The following is a 24,950-nucleotide window of genomic DNA, read 5'->3' on the forward strand; positions in this document are numbered from 1 at the left end:
CACACTAGAAGAAATAACAAAATCAATAAAAACCCTTATGGAAATCGCGGGTGAATGTGGCCTAAACATAAACAAGGACAAGAGTAACATACTAATAGATATAACGACTGGTACAGTATCGATGATGTGGAGAATATGGAGCACATAGAAGGAATAAAAATAGTTAAGAATATTAAATACCTAGGAGTAACAATCAACAACATGAAAGACTGCTTCAGAGAACAAATAAAAAGGGCCCAAATTAAAGCAAAGCAGATGGCAAATATGGCTAATGCAGTCATCAATAAAAGCTGTAGCAGGGTAAAAATAGGAAAATTGTACTGGAAAGGACTAGCGATGCCTTCATTCATGTATGCGATGGAAGTCATGAAACTTGACAGGAAAACAATAAATGAATTGCAGAAGATAGATAATAAAGTATACAGAGCAATATTGAAAGCGCCAAGTTACACAGCAAGTTGTGCGTTAAGATCTGAAATAGGGGCCTCTTCCTGCCAATCTAGAGATATCAAGAATAAACTTTTCTATCTGAAACATACACTAAAGAATGGTGAAAATAGGCTCCTATATGAGATAACAATGGATCAGTATGAAGAAAAAAAAAACCTGGATAATGCAAGTAAAAGAGTATATGAAAGAACTAAACATAAACTTAAGTAAAATTGAAGCAGTTAAAGACAAACAGTTAAGAGAAATAATAAACAATTGGGACAGAAAAATATGGCAGAAAGAAATGAATGAAAAGTCAACATTAAGAATCTACAGAAAATATAAAGAAAGCATAAGAGAAGAAATCTGGTATGATAACACAAAAAACAATGCTGATCAGTAGGCCCAGACTAGGTATACTAGGATTAAATGATAGAAATAGGATAAAAGGAGAAGATACAAAATGTTTATACTGTGAGGAACAAAATGAAAATTTAGAACATTACTTACTTTACTGTCCAGCATACAATGAAATTAGAAATAGATATAGCTTTATGCAGCAACCATATCAAGAAAATAAAGAGGAATTAGTAGCAAATATAATCTTATTGGTAGTACTAATGAGGGAGGAAGTGGAGAATCGGAAAGATTTTATAAAAGAAATGTGGTATTTCAGAGAGAAGAAGCTCAAGCAAACACAAACAAAGGAGGAATAAAAGAAGCAAGGGAGCCGTTTCAAAGGCATATCCCACCCACTACTACTACTACTACTACTAACGTAACTTCTATTCAAACGTCTTTTATCTATAATAATAATTGTCATCTTCATAACCGAGACAAATCGTAATTAATCGTAATAATTGATAAACTACCAATACAACTGATAATTACTGTAATAATGTGGGCCCAAAAGGACTGTGAGAGTCAGGAACGAAGAGTGCAAGTGGTGTCGGGCTTGGCGCACTCAATCAATCAATCATTCAATCATTAAGTAACAATGGGATGGACAACCTTTGCTTCGGTGAGTTATAGATGTTTATAGGGTGTGTCATTAACTTCTAGAGTCATGTTAGTACTCCTAGGTTAGCCTATAGGGGAAACAACCGCCTTGATTCCATCTTACTCTTGTAGATCACCCTTATTCACTCGGTATTTAAATTGGGGAAAAAAAGAACGAACTGGATATTGGTACGGCAGCCGTACCCCGATCGCTGTAGATATTGGTACGGCAGTGGATTTGCGCATGCGCGAACCCTTGTTTACCGCCTCAGGAATATCAATGAGAGCAAGAAAAATGGCAAGGGAACAGCATGAACTGAAAACCGCAGAGTAATACATTAGTTTTCGCCGAAAAACAAAAGTTTTCAGGCTTTAACGAGCTGAAGAAGCCATAGACATCTATGAAGACTCGCTTTCAAAAATTGTGGGTAGGTTTATATTATAATCCATTCCTCGGCGGCCTAGACTATGGCAGTTGCGATTTTTCTGTGGTTTTACCTCATGAAAAAGAATTTTAAGTAATGTTTATTCGGAAGACTGTAATTAACCCCCCGGGGCTCGTACTAAACACGGCGAAATACATTTGACGTCCCAATTCCTGGTGGCTTTCGTATTCGCGGGGACGAACGACGCGGAAGGCTTCAACAGAAATACCAAATTGTATATACGTAGGTCAAGAACGATCGAATCGGCCCTGAAACGAACTCCGAAGAGGAGATTAAAAGAGGATTTGAAATACACAGAAATCGTGCTCTGCTGTATTCATGTTGGTAAGGAAAACTACCAAAGTCGCTCCTCTGGTAAATGGCCAAATCAATCTTAAGTAATTGCAGCTGACGGAGAAAACGTTAGAAGTTACCAGCTAGTGAAATGGCAAAATCAAACAAAATTTCAGCACTATTCCATCAAAATTGAGATATTTTTGTTTTAGTAGCACAAAAACGAGGGGCAAAATTCACAATAGCAAACAACAGGCGGGGGTGGGGGACATTTTGCTAACTAAAAAGTGGGAAAGATGTTCAAAAAGCGGAATTCTGGTCTTATAATACAGAATGATTAGCAAACTGGTAAACGGATACAGATAATTGCTGTACCTACAGCAAGTCAAGAGCACAAAACGGCATCAATAACAGAATCTGCCGTACCCCCACCACACTATATTGTTTGTACGGCAGGAAGTCTGAAATTGACGCATGCGCAATTCACTGCCGTACCAATATCTACCGCGATCGGGATACGGCTGCCGTACCTATAACCTATCCGCGGCGGCCCAGACTGTGGCAGTTGCGGTTTTTCTATGCAGTTTTACCCACTGAACAAGAAGTTTAAGTAATATTTATTCGGACGACTGTAATTAACCCCCAGGGGCCAGTACTAAACACGGTGAAATACATTGGACGCCCCAATCCCTAGTGGATGTCGTATCCGCGGTTACGTTTCTTGCAGGGTAATTCTGAAGAATAGTTCCAAATGAACTGCAATGAACGTAACCGCGGATACGACATCCACTAGGGATTGGGGCGTCCAATGTATTTTGCCATGTTTAGTACTGGCCCCTGGGGGTTAATTACAGACGTCGGAATAAATATTACTTTAAATTCTTGTTCAGTAAGTAACATAGGAAAACGTCAATTGCCATAGTCTAGGCCACCGCGGATTGCTTCTGTAGAAATACCAAGAATACAATTACATCTTTAAGCATATCATCCGAAAGATTGAAGTTTCGTCAACATAATGTGGTATACTATGAAAGCGCCATACGAACTAAATTAAGCGTATGGAGTCTTCGTAAAATATGTTTTCAAGGCAGTTTTTAAATCCAATATGGCGTCTTTCGCATCCGGTCCCTTTCGTGTTCGGCATCGATACCACTTCCTTCCAAGCGCTCATTTCAACAATATTAGCATATATATGCAACGTTTATTAATTTTACTTAAGAATGCAGTTGTAATCAGCACAATAAAACAACCTTTTGTTGCCTATATTAATGAAAGTATGAGATGTCTTATTCCTGGGGTCATGGTTTAAACTGAAATTCATTTTTACCTTGTAATCGGTGGTTTGTTCATGAAACTTACCTGACAGATATATATATAGCTGTATTTTCTGAAGTCCGACAGAATTTAAAAATTCGCGGCACACGCAGTGGGCGGCCAGGTGGTAGTACCCATTCCCGCCGCTGGGAGGCGGATATCAGGAACTATTCCCATTTTCTATTCATATTTTTTTCTGTCGCCGGTCGGTAAACAACTGTTTACAGACCTCCGCCTAGGATTTTGAAACTTCATTAGCCACTTAAGTATCCTAATTATTCTTTCGATTATTAACTTGGATTTGTGGCTAGGCATACGCTATCGTAAATTTTTTCATTGCATTTGATGTCTGAAGCTAGTTAGCCTAGTTTCAGACTTTGTTGTCTGCATGGTAAGGTGAGGCTACCGTAACTTTCGGTAGACACTCGCTTAGTATATATGACGTTTACATGTTTTCTTTGCATAAGGTAATTAGTGTAATGTGTGACTGATTACGGAAGAAGGAGGATTCATTTACGCATTTTAGAGCGTGTTAGAATCAGGAGTTTTCCTCCACAGTAAACAGAAGTTAGAAATAATGAACCTTCTAACCTCCTGTAGATTTTATTTTGCCTAACCCTGTGGTATGGCTTACGAGCCTAGAATAAGTGTCTGCTAAAGGATTACATCAAGTAATCTTAGACTAAAGTGCTCGCTCTCCAATCAGTGTTGTGAAGTGTAGTGCCCCTTGTGTTGTGGAGGGGGCGTCAGATCGGCCCCATAATGCCTCTAGGCCTGGACCTCTGTCGGACTCCCAGGACTCAGGGAGAGGGCATGTCGAAAGCCGCAAGAGGGTTTGGTTACGGGGGCTCCCCACCGATCTGGCGTCCCTTCGGCAGAACCTGTTGACTCTTCCCAGGCTGCTAAAGATCGTGCACGTGCACGAATCTTGAAGGATTGCTTCTCGTCCTCCGAGGCGTCCTCCCCACACAGGGGTTTGAGTTCTCGGAAGGACTCGCGCCCCCTAAAGAAGCTTTAGAGAGACGCGTTCACGTCCTCTCTCTCGTCACGAGAGGATGAAAGAGTAAAGAAGACCACATTTTCCCTTTTAGAAGAATGCACTGGCTCTTTGCCTAAGGGACATTTAAGGAGGCTCATTCATCTTGCCAGAAGATGATTTGAGCCTCCTGCGAGAACGCTCATGTATATATCATTTATACATTATTAAGGAGGCTCATTCATCTTGCCAGAAGAGTGATTTGAAGCCTCCTGCGAGTGACCGCTCATGTATACATCATGTATACATTATTTAAGGAGGCTCATTCATCTTGCCAGAAGAGTGATTTGAGCCTCCTGCGAGTGAACGCTCATGTATATGAACGCTCATGTATATATCACTTATACATTATTAAGGAGGTTCATTCATCTTGCCAGAAGAGTGATTTGAGCCTCCTGCGAGTGAACGCTCATGAAGTTAGAGCTGTTTCAACCTCGCTAGCATTCCAAAAGAATTTGGTAATCAAGGACATTCTTGATTCCACCCTTTGGAGGAGCAACTCAGTATTCGTCTCCTCTCCTCATTGCGCTCCGTATACGTTATGTAACGTTCGCTTTACTTCGATAAAGCAAGCTGATAAGTTTGACGGCCGGCAAGCTGCTTTGCACAGTCAAACAACTTATGTCTCTGGTCGGCATAAGAAGGGCAATTTAGACGTGAGGAAGCTTTTGGAGGTGCTCGACGTCCTATAAGTAGAGACATTCTCCAGGACGCTCGCAAGCACCTTGCGGAAGACGAAAGCCATACGTCTCCCTTTAGTGTTCACACTCTTCAGGAGCAGCGTGCGGCTCTCCATGGAGACTCGCATGAGGATCGTCCCTTAAAAATATTCAATGTCATACGCAAAACGCGGTTCGTCATAACATTGAGATGTTGGCAAGGTCGCTCGCCAGGACGCCTCTTGGCGGGCCTTGCATGCATCAAGGCGCTCAACGAGTTCCTCTCTGAAACGTCGTTAGAAGACTTTGGTGTTCTCTGCTCAAACACGCTCGTAGCTAAGCAGGACGTTTTTTGAGGACGCTCAGCAGGACGCTTTCCAGGACGCTAAGCAGGACGCTCGGCAGGACGCTTTTGAGGACGCTCAGCAGGACGCTCAGCAGGACGTTTTGTGGACATTCGCCAGGGACGCTTCGGTGGAAGCTCGGCATGGACGCTTTGCGAGAGAAAAGACTTGTTGAAGGCGTCTTATTTGCTGTTGAGGACATTTCTTTACAGAAATTTTTAAAAGGATTCGGAGTTAGCGGAGAGACATACCCGAATTTTTTCTTCGATCCCTCTTTCCTCTTTCCTCTTCATCGATTTCTTTGAGAATCGGGAAGATTATATACTCGGATTCCTGGGTGACTTTCGGTCATGTTAAAGGGTTTTCCCCTATTAGCAAAGTGCTAATAGTTTTGTCAAGTCAGGACGTTTTCCCCATTGTCATTTAAGTGGGGGACCCCTCATAAATGGGGTAGTTCTCATTGACATAGATTTTAACGTTTTTATCGTTTAAGCGGATAAACTCATTAACAAATTTCGGAAGAGCTCTCATTCATTTTCAGAGGCTCATCCGGGGTTAAGAGAAAGACTTGTAGACTATCCAGGAAGTCTTTTGTCCAATATCATAAGAACATTGAACGGTCTTTTTCGATCCACGGTTCTCTCTTGATGATCTCTATTCGAATGTTACTCCCTTTTCTTGGAAAAGAGTCTTGGCAAAGAGTCAAGGAGTTCTTTTAAAAGTCTCGTTCATTAGAACGTGGACAGTCGTTTTCCTTTCTTTCTCTCTTCCTCGTCCAGGAAAGATGTAGTAGAGAATTCGATGTTCAAATTACTACAATACTACGTAGTTTATCTTTGCGTCATTTTGCTAACGCATGGGTCGAGTCATATACGCATATCGTATTTACCTCTGCGGATAGAAGCCGAAAGAACTGTTGTCTAAGAATGTATTTATTTGACACTCCCTTCAACCTTCCAAGAGTTTTCGGAGTAAGAACAACTCTTCAGGTATTGTTACGACAACACCAACTCAGCTTCTGTATTTAGCGAATTCTGTTTCGTTTAAATAGGCCTGCTTGAGAGTTTCCTTTTGCTCGATAATATCATACCTATTCCTTCGTAAAGGAGTAGCTGGCAACTCAGGCAGATAGTATTCTGTTCACCATTGAAGCTTTCCTTCGAGGAAGACTTCTCCTTCACTCTTTTTGATAGAGATCGAAGGTGGTCGATCTCCAATCCTTATTTTGTTTTCTTGAAGGTAAGAATTTAGGATGGAGATCGTTGTTCAGAATACTATAAATATACTACGTATATTAACCTCGCGACATGATTCTACTAAGCAGTTGAATTGTCCGAGGGGTAGGCCGCATATCCTAGTTATTCTACAGATTGCGACTTAGACGAGAAGTATTCTAATTGAACTGCAACATCAACTCAGCTTCTGTATTTAGCGAATTTTGTTTCGTTTAAATATGCCTGCTTGAGAGTTTCCTTTGGCTCGATAATTTCATACCTATCCCTTCGTAAAAGGAGTAGCTGGCAACTCAGGCACATAGTGCGAGACGATGATCAAGGCTGCTGTTACTGTGATCTACGCAGTACCGGCTAGCTCGGTGTCATGCGCGGTTGGTTACGTCTCTCTCCCTTCCGGGAATGGCTGAATAAACCGTCTCTCTGCCCTACAATCATGGATTTTAGCCTCGGGTTGAGGAAATTTCTAGTAATCTTGAATGATCATACCTGCCGTTTACTTAGAAAATTTCAACAAGATATCTCTTATACTTGTTAGGTGCGGGTTTACCGCACGGTAACATTCTGTACGAATCTACCGCGGCATAGCACTATAATAATGCTCTCCTGCTTATGCAAAGCGCAGCCTTATTTAGGGAAGGAAGCAGGCTGAGTGAGGAATGGATGAGTTTGCTGGGGACCATTTCCTCGCTGGAGAAGCTTGTTTTCCTGAATAAACAGCAATTCAGACCTCTACAAATTTTCCTCACGAAGAAATTGGAATAACATCAAGATCTTGTAATTCTAATTTTTCTCTCAACGGCTTGAGGATCACCTCGGGTGATAGCGAGAGGGTGCCAGACATCCGAACAGAGAACAGATGTTCTGGCACATTGTCTGAAAGAATTGGAAGCCAAATTGGTCGGCTCTCCAGTTCCTCGAAGGGTGAGTTTGGATCGAGTGGCCCAAATCATCTCGGATAATTTCTCAGCTCTCTCATAGCTCGAGAAGAGAGAATTGGTTATGGGCTTGGGCACGGAACGTAACGATCCTCAAGAGGTTCGTTAAACTAGTGCACGTCCGTGCGGGTCTTCTCAATCGAAGGCAACAACAACTGACGTCTGAGTAATCCTCACTTAGAAGTATGTCGAAAGTGAGGAGAGACTGAGGGTGTCCTTTCGTTAAGTTTTTCGTAATATTGAAGACGAAGGAGCTTCCTCTTAAGTTGTTCCCTTATTCATGATCCTAGAGGATTAGCTTTAGTCGCCACATGTTGGCCTCTAAGAGGTTGATTCACAGAGGTCAGGTAATTCAGAGAATTGTCCAAAGACCCTTCCCGAGAGAATCTGTGTAATCTAACATCGTCACTTAGTGAAGTATCTAATATCTCTCCTCTCTGACTCTGAAGGCGTTCAGACTATCGAGAAGCGATAAGAGCTTCAAGATTAATGGCAGTCTCTTGGCCAAGGCAAAGCAGTGCTGCCTATTTTCAGTTTTCAATCGGAGGGGGCCGTTTCTGGAGATAGTGAAGGGAAATGACTGTTCCTCCACCTCGACCTCTGTGAATTTCGTTATGGTTCTATCTTTCCGTATGAAGTATGAGATAGATAGAAGTCCTAACTGTTGTAGAATATGCAAATATGTTGTTGACGGCCTCTAGGCTCAGAGATTCGGTTCTGTCAAACAACAAAGCTTCACGATCTTTGAGGTCTGTGGAGATCTTGAAATTCTCTGGATCAAAGGTTCCGGCATGGAACTTAGACGTAGTCTGAGTTTCTGATGCCAAAAGCATTTCGAACCTATCCTTTCTGCGAACTTAATACACGTGACCAGAAAGGCTAATATTCTAACCGCTCTAGCCACGGCAAGGATGGGTTAGTGAGGTTTTAGCCATCATCAGAGGTTTTGGCTTTAAAGGACATAATGCGGTCTGTCCGCTAAGCCTTCCGTTCTTGATAAGAACGAAAACCTGTCTAACCATTGACCCGAAGGCTTGGAGACCAAGGGTATGGCACAAATTATTGGGCAAGGGCATTAGAGAGTCCTGTGCCCTGTAGGGTCTCTCAAGTTTTATCTTGATAAAACTATAGAAAGTCAAGGTCAACAGACAATCTGCGGTGTTCCGTAAAAAGACCAGACTAGTTCATGTCCAAGAACACCCTGGCATGATAGCCAAGGAGTTCTTTTAAGAGGTCTCATTCATTATGTTTGCATAAAGATTTGAGATTTTTCTTAATATCAATGCTCAAGAGGTGAGGGCGCGGCCTCGGAAGCATTTCAACAGAGCATGACACTCAGTAACATCCTGAGTGCCACGCTTTTGCGAAGCAACTCTGGGTTCGCTTCACACTCCCGACAATCTGCGGTGTTCCGTAAAAAGACAGACTGGTTCATGTCCAAGAACACCTTGGCATTATAGCCAAGGAGTTCTTTTAAGAGGTCTCATTCATTATGTTTGCATAAAGATTTGAGATTTTTTTTTTTTTTTTAATATGAATGCTCAAGAGGTGAGGGCGCGGCCTCGGAAGCATTTCAACAGAGCATGACACTCAGTAATATCCTGAGTGCCACGCTTTAGCGAAGCAACTCTGTGTTCGCTTCACACTCCCGACGGGATGTGAAGACGACATTTCAGATCCGTAAGTCGCTAGGACCATACATATCCGTAGATATATTATTGGGTGCAAGAAGCAACACGAATCCTATCCTATAGAAAAGGGATAGGTGTGCTTTTAACTTTGAAGGGTTGGTCGCTTGAGGCGCGTTCCTTTTCTTTAGCCTAGAAGTTATGGAACTAACTTTGATAGGTTAGGTCAGGTGGTGGTTTTAGCTTCGGTGCCCTCAGAAGTATGGTCATATGGTCTAGTCACATTGTGGTCACGCCCCCGTTGACAGATCATCTAGAGCGCACCAGCATTACAGGTCTCTACTCGCTGGCAACTCTAGTAACGCAGAGCAGACTTTGGTGACAGTAATCACGAAGTCGGCTATGCTAACAGGTCAGGAACCAAGATGTATATCATCTACTTAATTTAGTTTCCCAAAAATCCTATTCTGTCTCTTCCCACCATCCGAAGGTGGGATTCAGCTATATATATATCTGTCAGGTAAGTTTCATGAACAAAATGTTATTCTTATAATACAATTAAGTTTGTTCATACTTACCTGGCAGATATATATAATTAAAGTGCCCACCCACCTCCCCTCAGGAGACAGTGGCACTGATAAAATATGAATAGAAAATGGGAATAGTTCCTGATATCCGCCTCCCAGCGGCGGGAATGGGTACTACCACCTGGCCGCCCACTGCGTGTGCTGCGAATTTTTAAATTCTGTCGGACTTCAGAAAATACAGCTACAGTAAGTCCTCGGGTTACGCTGGTCTCGACTTACGATGTTTCTCGGGTGGTTACGAACGCGCCCCCATAAAAAATATAAAAAATAATATTTTGCGTCGTTCCGTCTTACGCGGTTTAGCGTCGTAAGCAACGTAAACAAACGCGAACTAGTTCCGGGCGCACGGCGGAAGAATACGCTTTGTGGGGGAGAGGACGGCGTCGCTTCGCTACGCTCATTCCTCGCCCATACGCCATTTTGGTTGTTTACACTGCCTCTCTCTCCCTCGTGTTGTATCGTTTTTGTAACTTTTTGCTCTTTGTTATGGCTCCCAAGCGCAAGGCGGACTCTTCTGATGGTAGCGCATCGAAGAAAAGAAAGGCCATCACCATGGAAATTAAAGTGGACATTATAAAGCGATCTGAGAAGGGAGAAACGCCAACAAACATTGGCCGCTCGCTTGGCCTTAGCCGTTCGACCGTTGCTACCATTATCAAAGATAAAGAGCGCATCGTTGAACATGTGAAAGGATCTGCTCCTATGAAAGCGACAGTGATAACTAAGCAGCGTAGTGGTCTAATAATTGAATCACCTGCCTCAGCATCTCCAGCAACTTCTGGAGGTTCTTTTTCTCTTCACTAACCTCCCCCAGTCTCTCCAGCACCGCAGCTTCCTCTCCAGTGTGCAAGCCAATCAAACTAATAAAGGTAAGGAATTGTTCTCTCGTTGTTATTGATACGTAGGTATTTACATTAAATCATGTGGTATTTTTCAATGTTCCGACTTACGCTGAAAATCGTGTTACGACGCATCGTAAGAACGGATCAACATCGTAACTCGAGGACCACCTGTATATATATATCTGCCAGGTAAGTATGAACAAACTTAATTGTATTATAACAATAACATTTTTATCCTTACTGCCATCACAAATGAAACTCCACAGTGCTTATTTGATTGTAATTATACATATTTTGTTCTTAATTCACTCCAAATTGCACTTGAAATACATTGAGAGAGTGTTGACGGCGAAGCCATGGCGGGAACAATTTTTGTCTTAATGTACAGGGTGTCTAAAAAAGGCTCAGTATACCATACTACATAGAGTAATGCAGTTTTTTGTAGAATGAAGTGTTCTGAATGTAGAATTGGGACTTTATAGACACCCTGTACATCTGGCTGCCAAAAGCACTGGTGAATAGACGACAGATTAGTGAATTGTTTACGACAAAAATTTTGCATTTTTTATAGCAATTTTCATTGATTCAAGTCTACATAACTATTTGGTAGATCTATATTACTATTCCGCAGTGGCCTAGGCTATGGCAGTTGTGGTTTTTCTATGCAGTTTTACCTCCTGAACAAGAATTTAAGTAATATTTATTTGGACGACTGTAATTTACCTTTGAACTCTATCCAACAGAAAAGGAGACCCCCCACTGGGAACCAGGGTTTTGGGTGGGGACAAAACACTGGGGAGCATTATGCCGTTCAACTCTATCCTACGGTAAGGGGGGCCCCCAGTGGGAACCGGGGTTTTGGGTGGGGTTAAACACTTGGAGGGAGGATTTGCCGTGTTATTGTGGTATTTCCCCTTATGTATGACATTTAAAGCACTAAATACAAAAAAATAAGCGATAACAAAAAAACCGATAGTGGAGCCATTTCACATCCAAAGTCCACCTACTACTATTACTACTATTACGACTCCGAATCCTATTATGCAATTTGTTTTATAATCATGTTATATGAATTCAAGTTTTTATTTCTGTTTCGTTTATCATAGTATTTGTATAATATGTGTTTTGACATATTCTCACTTAATAATTTTGCCCTATATACCTTGAAATATTATGTTATAATTGAGGGCAGACACCTGAAAATGCTTACATCGTGGGACTAGAAGTGGGTTTTAGGACGATTCGATACCTACCTTCCTATCGGTTACGTGAAATTGCAAGTTGCTTGGGATATTCCATACATGATTTATACATGATTTATGCACAACTCACTCCCTTCCCTTTCCAGTATTCACGTCTGACTGTTTGGGTTTCGTCATTAAGAATGCATTTCTCACCCATAACAATTTCTTTGTTAAAATTTGACCTTATTATTGGAACATCTATATATATATATATATATATATATATATATATATATATATATATATATATATATACTATATAATATATATATATATATATATATATATATATACAGTAATACTTTGGGCTACGAACCGATTAGTATACGAATTTTTTAACTTACGAAGTGACGCCCTCATTCTGGAATACGAATTTCACTTGGAATACGAATGCGCAAATTTCCATCATGGGGGCCGCCTGCTTTGTTTACATCGGACATCGGATGAGCGTGGGATCTGCAAACGCATTTTTTCGGCCAAAACTTAACGAGGTCACGTGACTTCCTCCCACGCATCCCTTGACCCTTTTTAAACCATAACTCTTTCACTATCTCGCTGGCGTTAAGATTGAACGCATCTGTCCGTGATATGCTCTCAAATTTGCTTAGTGATTTGTGCACGTGTTGTGTTTCCGTGATAGTGCTTATACATTACTATTACCCAAATACTAAAGACAATGGCTCTCAAGATGACGAAGGCAAGCAGCAAGAAGGAAAGCATAAGAAAGAAGGAGATGATTACAGTCGAAATGAAGAAGGAAATTATCCAAATGCATGATAAAGGCGAGCGCGTGAAAGACATTGCAGCGTAATTCAAGCGGTCGCAATCAACGATCTGCACTATTTTGAAGAAAAAGGAAGAAATTAAAGCCAGTAAAGCATCAAAAGGTGTCACAGTATTGACGAAACAACGGCCTTATATTCTCGACGATGTAGAAAATTTGCTCATGGTTTGGATAAACGAGAAGCAGCTGGCAGGAGATTCCGTAAGTGAGAGCATCATTTGCGAAAAGGCTCGTAAGATCTACGAAGATTTGAGTAAAAATGAGCCAGGCACATCAGCGGACAGTGAAAAAGACAGTTTTAAGGTGAGCCATGGCTGGTTCGAGAATTTTAAGAGAAGGACTGGCATCCACAGTTTTGTTCACCATGGTGAGGCTGCAAGCTCAGATACGAAGGCGGCAGAGGCTTACGTAAAAGAGTTTAAAAGGCTCGTGGATTCCGAGAAATACCTCCCCCAACAAGTCTTCAATTGCGACGAGACATGGTTATTCTGGAAGAAGATGCCCAGGAGGACGTTCATTACGGCAGAAGAGAAGGCACTTCCCGGTCACAAGCCCATGAAAGACCGTCTAACCCTACTGTTTTGTGCCAATGCAAGCGGGGATTGCAAGGTTAAGCCTCTCCTCGTGTATCACTCGGAAAATCCACGCGCCTTTAAGAAAAACAACGTGCAGAAGAAGCTGTTGCACGTTATGTGGCGGTCTAATACCAAGGCTTGGGTGACGAGGATCTTGTTCGTCGAGTGGATGAACGAGGGTTTTGGTCCCGAGGTGAAGAAGTGTCTCCGGGAGAAGGACCTCCCATTCAAAGCCTTACTTGTGATGGACAATGCTCCTGCCCATCCTCCATCCGTTGAAGAGGACTTACTGGACGAATTCAAGTTCATTAAAGTCAAGTTCTTGCCCGCCAACACCACTCCAATACTCCAGCCCATGGATCAGCAAGTTATCGCCAATTTCAAGAAATTGTATACGAAGGCTATGTTCCAGCGCTGCTTTGAGATGACGGAAGGCACCAACCTTACCCTCAGAGAGTTTTGGAAGGATCACTACTCTGTTTACAACTGCCTCAATCTGATTGACAAAGCCTGGCAGGGAATCACCAGGAGAACCCTCAATTCTGCATGGAAGAAACTGTGGCCCAACTGCGTTGCTGAACGAGATTTTGAGGGGTTCGAAACCGTCGAGAAGGGGGCAGTTGAAGACGAGATTGTATCCTTGGGCATGTCCTTGGGGCTGGAGGTTGACACGGACGACATCGATGACCTCCTGACTGAGCATGGGCAGCAGCTGACGACCGACGAGCTGTTGGAGCTACACAAGGAGCAACAGAGACAGGTAACGGAGGAGATCTCATCTGAGGAGGAGGGGGAAGACGCTGCACAGTCGCTTCCTTCGAGCGAGATCAAGGATTTTTTGAAACACTGGGAAATTGTGAAAAGTTTTATCGAGAAAAATCACCCGAATAAGGCTGCGTCAGGGCGTGCAACAAATTTGTTTATCGATAATGGGGTGGGTCATTTCTATAGAATTTTAAAGAACAGGCAAAGGCAAGCCTCCATAGAAAAATATTTTTTCAAAATTGTGAAAGACGACACAGTGTCGCGTAAGCGTAAAATTAGTGATTGTAGTGAACGGTGCTCTCTAGAGAAAGAACCAGAAAGTCTTCCAGAAGTGTTCACGGAGGGAGATTTCCCCCCCAAGCCCTAACCCTCTCCCCCTCACCCTTCCCCTCCTCCCGTCTCCGTCAAGCCAGCAGCCACACTCGCCAAAGGTAAAGTTCAGGTTTTACTGTGCATGCATATTAAATCTAGAGTTTATATTTAATTTCATTCTTCAATTTTATCATTTTATGTAATTCCTACACGAATTTTCAACCTTAGCGAACAAAAATAAATGGAAAAATATGAATTGAAATGGTCATTCATGGTCGGGTGGAACGCATTATTTGCTTTTTATAACATTCTTATGGGAAAATCCATTTAGGTTACGAATTTTTTAAGTTACGAAGCAGGTTCTGGAACGGATTAAATTCGTAACCCAAGGTATTACTGTATATATATAATATATATATATATATATATATATATATATTCCATTATATCCTTTTACAGACATCTTAATTTATACCTTTTTCTCCTTTCTCTTCCCATTATCCACTTCTGTCTATTTATGCTCATAATTTTACAATCCTTTCTCACCCATAACAAATTTTTGGATAAAATTTTACTAATTATTTTCATTCATTTATTCTATTTTATACATTTGCAAACAGGGTTGGTGGAGTTAGTATTGTATTCTAATTTATATGTTAGCCTTCCTTCAAGTTTATCATTATAGAAGGGGGATGGGTACAGGGGTCCGGAGCCCCCCGCCCCAGGTAACACATCAGGTTAGGTTAGTTCAGGTTGGTTATATGTTAGGCTACCTTCAAGTTTGTCTTTCTTTAAGGGGGGGGGGGTTACGGGGGGGGGAGTCCCCCTGGTCGGGTATCACGTTAGGTTGGTTAGGTTAGGTTGGTTATATGTTAGGCTACCTTCAAGTTTGTCTTCCTTTACCCAGTCAGGTAATATGTTCTACTAGGTTAGGTTAGGTTAGGTTCGGGTGCTAGGTTAGTATGGTAACGTTATATGTTAGTCTTCCTTCAAGTTTGGTCTTTCTTTAAGGGGGGATACGGAGGGCAGAGCCCCCCCCGTCAGGTAACACGTACTACTAGGTTAGGTTAGTATGCTAAATTATATGTTGGACTTCCTTCAAGTTTGACTTTTTTTAAGGGGGTGTGCGGGAGGAGCCCCCCCTGCTCAGGTAACATGTTCTACTAGGTTAGGTTAAAGAATATTCTTGAATCTTTATAACATCCATTCCTTATTCCCTACTTTAACCTCCAACTTGTATTTATTTTATAATTTCTACTTAAATCGCATATGTACATATATATTATGTATGTATATATATATATATATATATATATATATATATATATATATATATATATATATATATATATAATATATATATGTATGTATGAATTAATAACTTATTCAAAATAGGTGTCCCTTCCACAACATTTCATTGCATTGTTATTTCCTTTAATAATAATACACAATATCTTTAGTTTCATGGAAATAAAAGAAACTACATTTTACGATTTCAGAGTTCGCATTGTCTCTTCAACTGGCCTCTCTGATTTCTTGTACTGTCCGTCCATTACAAGATCCTTTTCATGTATGTGTTATGCAGTATTGCATATTTTTCTCTTTTTCCTTTTCTGAAAATACCACTTTAGTTTCCACATACATGTGAAAATCTTTTTTCCCCCCCCCCCCACCCCCCCCCCCCCCCCCCCCCCCCCCCCCCCCCCCCCCCGCAATTTTGACATGTACCCGCCCACAATTCTTCCGACCAATCAGAGGCCTCATCACCAATGCGCTGCTGATACCTTCCCCTTAGTAAACATATGGCTCCATGGTGGTTGCAGAGTTCAAACATGGCGGGTTTGTTTACATTTCTCTGCCCGAACCGAACACTTGTTAGATCTATATAACTATTCTACTGCGATCTAGACTATGGCAGTTGACGTTTTCCTATGTTATTTTACTTGCTTTACAAGAGTTGAAGGGAATCATTTTTTCGTTCCACTGTAACTAAACTTTTATTTGCCTTTGAACTCTATACGTCAGTACACTGCACCCGTTGGCATTGTCATGTAGTCTTCAAAGGTAAATTACTGTTTAGTTACAGTCATCCGAATAATTATTACTTTCAAATCTTGTACAGCAAGTAAAATAACATAGGAAAACATCAATTGCCATAGTCTAGATCACTGCAGAATGCTTATATAGAAATACCGACTATTTTGACTTTTTTATTTTTAATAATTGTACTTACAACTAAAATAAATGTAACCTTTAATGCTTGCATGCTAGGAATGGCAGAATTTCATTGTTGCCAATTTAGTGGCGCTTCACACATATGCTGATACATTTGCAAACTGTTTTTTCGTGAATTCTAGTTGTCATAGTAATGTAATAATGATAAAATTGCTCTAACATTTATGTATATATACTGCAAATAGATATGCTAATTTCACTCATTTCCACAGTTTTGTGTAAGTCTTATACCCAGTTTAGAGGGTAAACACATACCAATTTGCAACACTGATAGACAATATGGGAGCGCGAACAACGCCGTAGGTACTGTTCACAGCAAAACTGTTGATAATTGAGTCAGGAATCTAGTTACTTTTTCAACAACAAATAAGGGATTTTGACGTAAGGAAAAATCTATTTCTGGGCGATTGGCTCGTGTCGCCAGCGAAATATCCTTTAATCTATTATTTCTAGGGTAAATGTACTAACACATACCAGAGAATAAATAAAATAAAGAAAAAGGTCAGTATAACTGACTCGCTCACCCTCCAAGAGGGTGTCGGTATGAACACTAGGCGAGTGAGACCACTACCACGAGCCAAATGCCAATAGAAATCTCCCACAACAAAAACCCTCCATGAGGAGAGCCGACCCACAGAGTGAGCAGCTCGTACTACTACTACTCCATCCCATGCCGCCGACTGCTGCGCCTCTAGTGGCCATCCTGAAGTTAGCAGACAATCTTGGGCGAAGGGATGGGTAGGGTGGGATTTCGCTGGCGACACGAGCCAATCGCCCAGAAATAGATTTTTCCTTACGTCAAAATCCCTTTTCTGGGCTCAGCTCGTGTCGCTGCGCGAAATCGTACCAGAGAAATAGCACAAGATTGTAACAAAAGAAATAAAATAAAACAGAATAGGTCTCAAATAAAAAATAAATTAAATATAAAAAAGAGTATAATTGCTAAAAAGATACAAATACACAGTGATACTAAATAGAAATATGCTTAAATTACCCTTAATTCTAAACATGTTTCTTATCATAAGGTAATTACATATGTACAGAGGTAAATTGGCTTACATGTAACAAAATAGTATCTGTGTAAAGGCATGTATCAAAATATATAACAGCAATTAAAAATGAACAAATTAAACAACGATGATAATATGTAAGGAATGCATATGACTTAATATACAAAACCCGTAACCATCATAATCGAGATGTATCCCCTAGCATAAAAATAAGGGGGTAACATCCATGAGATCAAAATCCATAATCATCTGTGAGTGTCCCTAGCAAAAAATAAGGGGGCACCCACTACATCATCATCAAAGCAGCTAAGACACCAGGTGAATGTAAATGAACACGGTAGGAATAGACGAACTGTTGGGTGAAGCAGGTAGAAAGGAGGACTGAATCTTCTACTACAATTAACTAGAATCAGGGGAAACTATGTTTCCCGCTGCTACTGCTGAAAATTTCAGAGCTTCCAAGGACTTAAGGTAATGGCGTTTGAACACTGTCGGCGATTTCCATCCGGTATACTTTTTCAACTCATCGAAGTTCATGTGTTGGAAATAATTAATTGAGGTGGCTACTGCCCTGACATCATGTGCTTTCGGGAAAGAGTCAGGATTGGCTTGCTTAATAAAGTACAGGATTTGTTGCCTGATGCCTTTAATGGATAAAGTTCCACCTTTTTTCCCTCCTAAAGAGGGGACCCGATGAGGATGAGGAGGTCCTGGACAGAAAGGCTCGTAAGGTTGTAACTGGGCAAAGAGATACATCTTGTGGAAGGGGTAGTACCTTCCAAGGTTCCCACCTCATCAAAGGATCTTCATTCTTTGCTAAAAAGCTACGTTCCGGAGAAAGTAGTACTTCCCCTGTGGGAAGGAATTGAATATGATCCGGATCTCTGGATAAAGCCGACAGTTCTGAAATTCTTGCTCCTGAAGCTAAGCTTAATAAAAACAGGGTTTTCCTTAAGAGCATTATAAACGAGCATGTGTCATTATCGGTTTCTGAAGCCAGTTTTAGAACATCGTTTAAGAACCATGAAACTGACGTAGGCCTTACAGAAGGTCTAAGTCTAGCACATGCCTTAGGAATAGACGAGAAGTAGGAATCCGTCAAGTCTATGTTGAATCCAAATTGAAATATCTTTTTCAAGGCTGACTTGTTTGTCGTAATCGTGCTAGCTGCTAAACCTTTTTCAAATAAGGATCTGAAAAAGGATATAGCTGAATTAACTGTCATGATTCTAATATCAGATTCTCTCAGGAAGATTGCTAACTTTTTGACAGCAGCATCATACTGTCTCAAAGTTGAATCCCTTTTATCGGATTCCAAGAAGAGAATATTCTGAGGGTCAATATTCGCATCTCTTTTGCCGCAAACTTCATGAAATCCATAAAGTTAGGGTTTTGAGAATCCCTGAGGAAGCGAACACAGTCTTCGTTTGTACTGACTGGAGAGCCTGGGATTGGGGATCCGAAGAGGACGAAGGCCCAGCTCCAGAATTAGGGGATACCAATTGCTCTTCGGCCAGTCTGGGGCTACTAGAGCCACTTGACCCTTGAACGTCCTGAGTTTGTTTAACACTTTCATGAGAAGATTCACTGGAGGAAAGACATAAATCTTCTTCCAGTTGTTCCAGTCCAGAGCCAGGGCGTCCGTGGCATAGGCCAGAGGGTCCAGGTTGGGGGCTACGTAACAGGGGAGCTTGTGATTTGCTTGGGATGCGAAGAGATCCACCTGTAGCCCTGGGACTCTTTGAAGGATCCATTGGAACGAACTGTTGTCCAGAGACCATTCCGACTCTAGGGGTACTGATCGGGATAACGCGTCTGCTATGACGTTTCTCACTCCAGCTATGTGAGTGGAGGAGAGATGCCACTGAACTTGTCTGCCAGGGAGAAGATGGCTACCATCACATGATTTAGATGACGTGACTTGGAGCCTCCTCTGTTTATACAATGTACTACCACTGCGCTGTCCAGAACTAGCTTTATGTGGGAGTACTTTGGTGGGTGGGCGCAACCTTTTTAGAGTCAAGAACACTGCCATTGCCTCCAGTACGTTTATATGGAACTGACTGAACTGAGGTGACCAAGTTCCTTGAACCTTTTGGACCTGGGAATACCCTCCCCAACCGCTTAAGGACGCGTCTGTGTGGATGGTAATCCCTGGTGGAGGGAACTGAAGGGGTACTGACACTGACAAATTCTTGACTTTCGCCCACGGCTGAAGTCGATTCTTTAGAATCAGAGGGACTGAGGATAGTTTTTGTCCCTGGACCTGACATTTGCTCGTGAGCGCCAGATTCTGGTTAGGTCTTTCAGTTTGGCTTTCATTAAGACGTTTGTCACTGATGCAAACTGGAGAGAACCCAGGATCCTCTCCTGAGCTCTCCTTGACGCCAGTTTGTGACTTAGAAATTGCTTGACTGACTTCGCTATTTCTTTCCTTTTGGTTGATGGAATCGAACAGAGTATGGGAGGATAGATTCCATTGAATGCCCAGCCACTGAAAGTCTGACTCTGGAGTGAGTCTTGACTTGGTCCTGTTTATCTTGAAGCCTAGATATTCCAGGAACTGAATCACTTTCAGTGTGGCTCTGTTGCATTCCTCGACTGTTTGGCGCCCAGATCAACCAATCGTCGAGATACGCTACTACCATAATCCCTTGTGATCTGAGTTGTTGCACTACCACTTCCGCTAGTTTCGTGAACACCCTGGGTGCCACGTTGAGTCCGAAGGGAACTACCTTGAAGGAGAATGTCTGGTCTCCTATCTTGAAACCCAGATATGGACGGAAGTGTCTTGCAATAGGGATATGATAGTAGGCGTCTGTAAGATCGATAGAGGTGGTGACGGCCCCACGGGGAAGTAGGGTCCGCACCTGTGAGATCGTGAGCATCTTGAACTTGTCGCAGCGGATGGCTAAGTTTAAGCGGGACAAGTCTAAGATTACTCTTCTTTTTTGTGAGCCTTTCTTTGGCACGCTGAACAAGCGACCTTGAAATTTTAATCTCTTGACTCTCACTATAGCTCCTTTCTGAAGGAGGTCCTCTGCGTACTCTGTCAATTCCTTGGAAGGAAGTTGACGGAAAGGTCTGGATGGAGGTGGGTTCGTCAACCAGCTCCAACCCAGGCCTTTTGACACTATGCTCTGAGCCCATTCGCTGAAGTTCCACCGGTGGCGAAAGTGGAACAGCCTCCTCCTACCTGAAGTTCTTCATTGTTCTGGTAACCGCCTCGGCCTCCTCTGAAGTTGCTTTCCCCTGTTAAAGGGGCCTCCCGATCCTCTCCCACGAAAGGAACGTTTACCTCTGCCTCCTTACCCGAGCGGTCATACTTCTGTGAAGCTTGACTCTCGAAGGCTTGATTGTAAGCTGGAGAGATGGCGTAAGAGGTGGAGGGCTGAGGTTGAGGGGATATCACATAAATTGGCTGTGATTGAGCCTTAGAGGTGGAAGGTTGGGCTGTTTGCACTAAGGGCACCGCTGGAACTTGCTGAGGAAAGCGTGACTGCTTCTTCTGGTAAGGATGGAAGCGCCTAGGTTTCACGACCCTTACCTTTAGGTGTTAGGTCTTGTCTCCTCTTAGCTGTAAGGCCCCAACGGTCCTTAAGGCTCTGGTTCAGCCTCGTAGCCTCTGACTGAACTTCCTTCACCATAGCTTCTGGGAAGAGATCTGCTCCCCAGATGTTAGACGAGAGCAACCTATTCGGTTCATGTCGAATGGTTGCCTCTTGTAGGACATGCTTCCGACAATTCGTTCTAGCAGTGGCAAACTCAAACATATCCGACTGTACCGTTTGAGTCAGTGCTTTGGTCATGAGCTTAAAAAAGCGGTTCTGAGCCATAAGCTATGGTTGCTACCTCGGACATAGCCATAGAGTTAATTGATCTGGCTAGTCGCGATTTTGCGTCAAATTCAGCCTGAATAAGGCTATCTGGGAGCCTGGGTAGCTTTTCACCAAACTGCTCCATAGCACAGTCCGGTTTGAGTTTGCCAGCTGAGAAGGTGTTGGCAAGTCCTCCCACAATTCTCCGGCTGAGGGGAGCAACGGAGATGTGGGATCTGCTTCCTTCAATTGAGGCATGGAGTCCCCCTTCTGGGCCGCTGGGATGGTAGACCTCGCGATCTTTGTCAGGAACGGGAGCGGGGTACTCTCATCCATTGTGAAAATGGTAAAGGGACTCTTGAAAGGTTGTATCCTGGTATTGGAACAATCCATGTCTCTAAACATCTGAGCCATTCTCTCTGAGCCTGGTCTCGTGAATAGAGGACTGTCTCCTTAGGCACCCTATCATCCCGAACCATGGCTGAAGCTGTAAGCCTTGCGTAGCCTATGAACGGAGGCTGGAGGTCTACCGGGAAGAACTCGAAGTCCTCATCCTCCGAGTTCCGAATTCCGGTATGGAAATGAGACCGTCTTGGAAGGGGGCGTATGACGCTACTCTCCATGGATTGTTCATCGAGAACGGAGGTAGCGAGTCATACGGAGGAAGCTGAGTTCCACTCGTATTGGAAGTAAGGAGAGGCTAGAGGAACTTCTCTCAGTCCGGCTATAATGGAGTCCTGGGAAGTAATCCTATCCGACAGACGAGAGATCATTTGCTCCATGCTACTCTTTAGGGACCCAACCAGGTCGCCCACCTGTTGCAACAGGCCAGCATTGGAGTCCAAGGCCGGAGCTGCTGCGGTGGGGGGAGGGGTGGCTCTGAATCGGAACCAAGGGTAGCGGAACTGGTGACTCTGCCGGAGTGCGAGATCTCTCTCTGGAGGATTTACTCCTCGAGGACTTAGAGCCGGAGCTAGAAGTTTTAGACTTGTCTGCTCCGGGATTCGCAGCCGGAGACTTACGTGAGGAGGATGACGCCGAAGTCGACTTCTTAGACGACGACGACGTCTTAGACAAGGATTTCACTGCTTGACCCTTGACCTTAGGTCTAACCGAAGCATCAGGAGGAGTATATAATTCATCACCTGTAAAGCCTTGGAAGGATGGAGAGGTTGCAGGAGTATAGAAGAAACAGTCACACCCAAGGGTGACCCTTGGGTGTCCACCCTACTTACCTCGACCAACAGGTCGTCTACACCTACCATAGGTTCTACATTAATATCTAAAGTCGCGACGTCTGTGGAGATATCCTGGTCTTGATCAGTTAATGATGGCAGCCAGCTGTTGTTGGATGAAGGCGATAGTAGGGGCCGCCTCTACTGGGTCGAACGTATCCTGTCGCCTTGCCTCCGGGGAAGATTAACAGCGCCAACCGCTTCTCCAAGATGTAAGGCATACCCTTGGCGGCGTTCTTCCCAAAACCGCCGACCCAGGCCCGCAGGGTTGCCAGTGCGGTATCCTTCACTGCCGGCGCCTGGAAGAGAGGGCGTAGGTTAGATTTAAGAAATCACTTAAAACTAAAACTTAAATATAACTTAAACTTAGATGCCTTAAGTTAAAGTGGATGATGAAAACTTAAGCACTAAAATAGAAGCGGAGCAGCTACCGGAGATGGAATACTCACCCCTTCTAAAAGCTGGCTCACCAGATCGTAACATATGGTACACGTCTCATGGTACCAGACCTGGATGTCCCCGTGCAGAGTCGCGCATGAGCATGGACCGGCAAACTTCGTGTCCACATGGGGTCCCTGAAGTGTGGCGGCGCATCCCGGATGCTCACAGTTGGTGGCCTGTAAGTGGGAAGACACATGAGTATCTTAAAGAATAACACTTACAGGCTAAAGGACAGAAGAACTCCGTTGCATGCCGGAGCTCGGAAAAAATTTTAGCATAACCCCCCCCTGCCCCGCCTGAATAGGCTATAATCCCGGAGAATCCGGTAAGACATGTAGGGGAGGGGGTGGGGGGAAGAGGTTAAGGTACTTAAGATAAACTTATAGTTAATCTAATAACTCTTAAACCTAAAACTCAAACGAACCGGAGCAAGTCCAGTGCGTAGCGGAGTGTAGTAACTCAGCAATACGGTACGGTTAGCAGGGACCCACTGTATGTTCCGGTCCACCCTACTGGGTGGACAAACAACTTCCCGCTGGATGCCAGGACTCCGATCATGAAAGGAGACCTAGTAAGGTCGGGAAGAGCGAGGAGACATACAGGCTCGAGCGAACCGGAGCGACCAGGAAGCAACGGATGGGGGGAAAGGCCAGTACCCCCCATCACATCACCACCGGGCCTCGGACCGAGAAGCCGGAGAGGTCGCGTCCAGTCTGGGTCTGTCCCCGTCTCCCTGGCCCCTCCGCCTGGGGGGAGAGAGAGGGAGGCATGCTCGGGTATGAGACCGCGAGCGTGGGCAGACTGCCCCACCCTCCCCCGACTCTATGGAAAGAGCGGGAGGAGGGGGGGGAAGGGGACTGGGCAGCGTCTGGCTGTCTCGTGATCGCGTAGTGACCACGAGACGGTAAGGCTAAAATAAGACAACTAAACCTAGGACCAACCAACTGATCAGAGAGATGCTATCGGGAAGCAACTGAACTGAAAAGCGGTAGCATAGAGACCCACTGGGCCAAAACCGACTGATCAGAGAGATGCTATAGGGAAGCAACCGAACTGATGAGCGGTAGCATAGGCTCAGAGCATAGGGAAGCTCAAGGAGGCCAGGACCTAGGCTAAGCCAGACGCCCAACAAACTAACCTAACCTAACATAACAAAATACATGGTGATAAAATAAAATAAAAGAAAGAAAACAATAAAGTAGGAGAAAAAATCCAGGAGTGTACGACTAACCCGAAGGAAAGTCTACCACCCTCAAAGCTAGTCAGAGGCCGATACTAAGAGCCGGGTGACTAAGGGTTCTGGAAAGAAAAGGCATCCTACATAAGGTAAAAGACATGCATGCATGACAAACCTGAGTAGACAGTACCCTAAGTAAAACGGATAATAAATATAGAGCGTACATAGAGAATGGGATGTTCTAGGTATGGGAGACCGAGAACGAACCCACCACGCGGCAGAACCATGCTGCCATGCTTCCGACCCCGAGTACGTATTTATACCTAAAAAACGGCAAATACTGACCGAGGGCCGGAAAAAAAACCAACTAACCATAAATACTGAGTACTTAACTTAGCTGCTGCAATAGCTGCACGCTCCATCATAGATAAATCCAACGAAAGGGCACAAAAAACACAGAGAGAAAAATATCACGTGTGCTCGTGAGGGGCTAACTGAAAAGGATGGCCACTAGAGGCGCAGCAGTCGGCGGCATGGGATGGAGTAGTAGTAGTACGAGCTGCTCACTCTGTGGGTCGGCTCTCCTCATGGAGGGTTTTTGTTGTGGGAGATTTCTATTGGCATTTG

At 43.4% G+C, this 24,950-nt stretch overlaps 2 protein-coding genes across 5 annotated transcripts in view; both read left to right on the top strand.

Moving 5' to 3' along the window:
* Nucleotides 1-944: 944 nt before the first annotated feature.
* The window catches only part of LOC135204669 (zinc finger protein 239-like), a 58,312-nt gene continuing 34,306 nt past the window's right edge, over nt 945-24,950 (top strand). For all 4 annotated transcript variants that reach the window (XM_064234824.1, XM_064234823.1, XM_064234825.1 and 1 more), the window contains exon 1: nt 945-1,450. The gene's annotated coding sequence lies outside the window, so the exon portion shown is untranslated. The remainder of the gene's footprint in view (nt 1,451-24,950) is intronic.
* LOC135204407 (tigger transposable element-derived protein 1-like) overlaps nt 13,254-24,950 on the top strand; it is a 35,612-nt gene continuing 23,915 nt past the window's right edge. The window contains exon 1 of the mRNA XM_064234620.1: nt 13,254-14,090. Within this exon, the coding sequence (XP_064090690.1) occupies nt 13,254-14,090 (837 nt within the window). The remainder of the gene's footprint in view (nt 14,091-24,950) is intronic.

This window comes from Macrobrachium nipponense, chromosome 47, assembly GCF_015104395.2.
Source record: "Macrobrachium nipponense isolate FS-2020 chromosome 47, ASM1510439v2, whole genome shotgun sequence".
NCBI lineage: Eukaryota > Metazoa > Arthropoda > Malacostraca > Decapoda > Palaemonidae > Macrobrachium > Macrobrachium nipponense.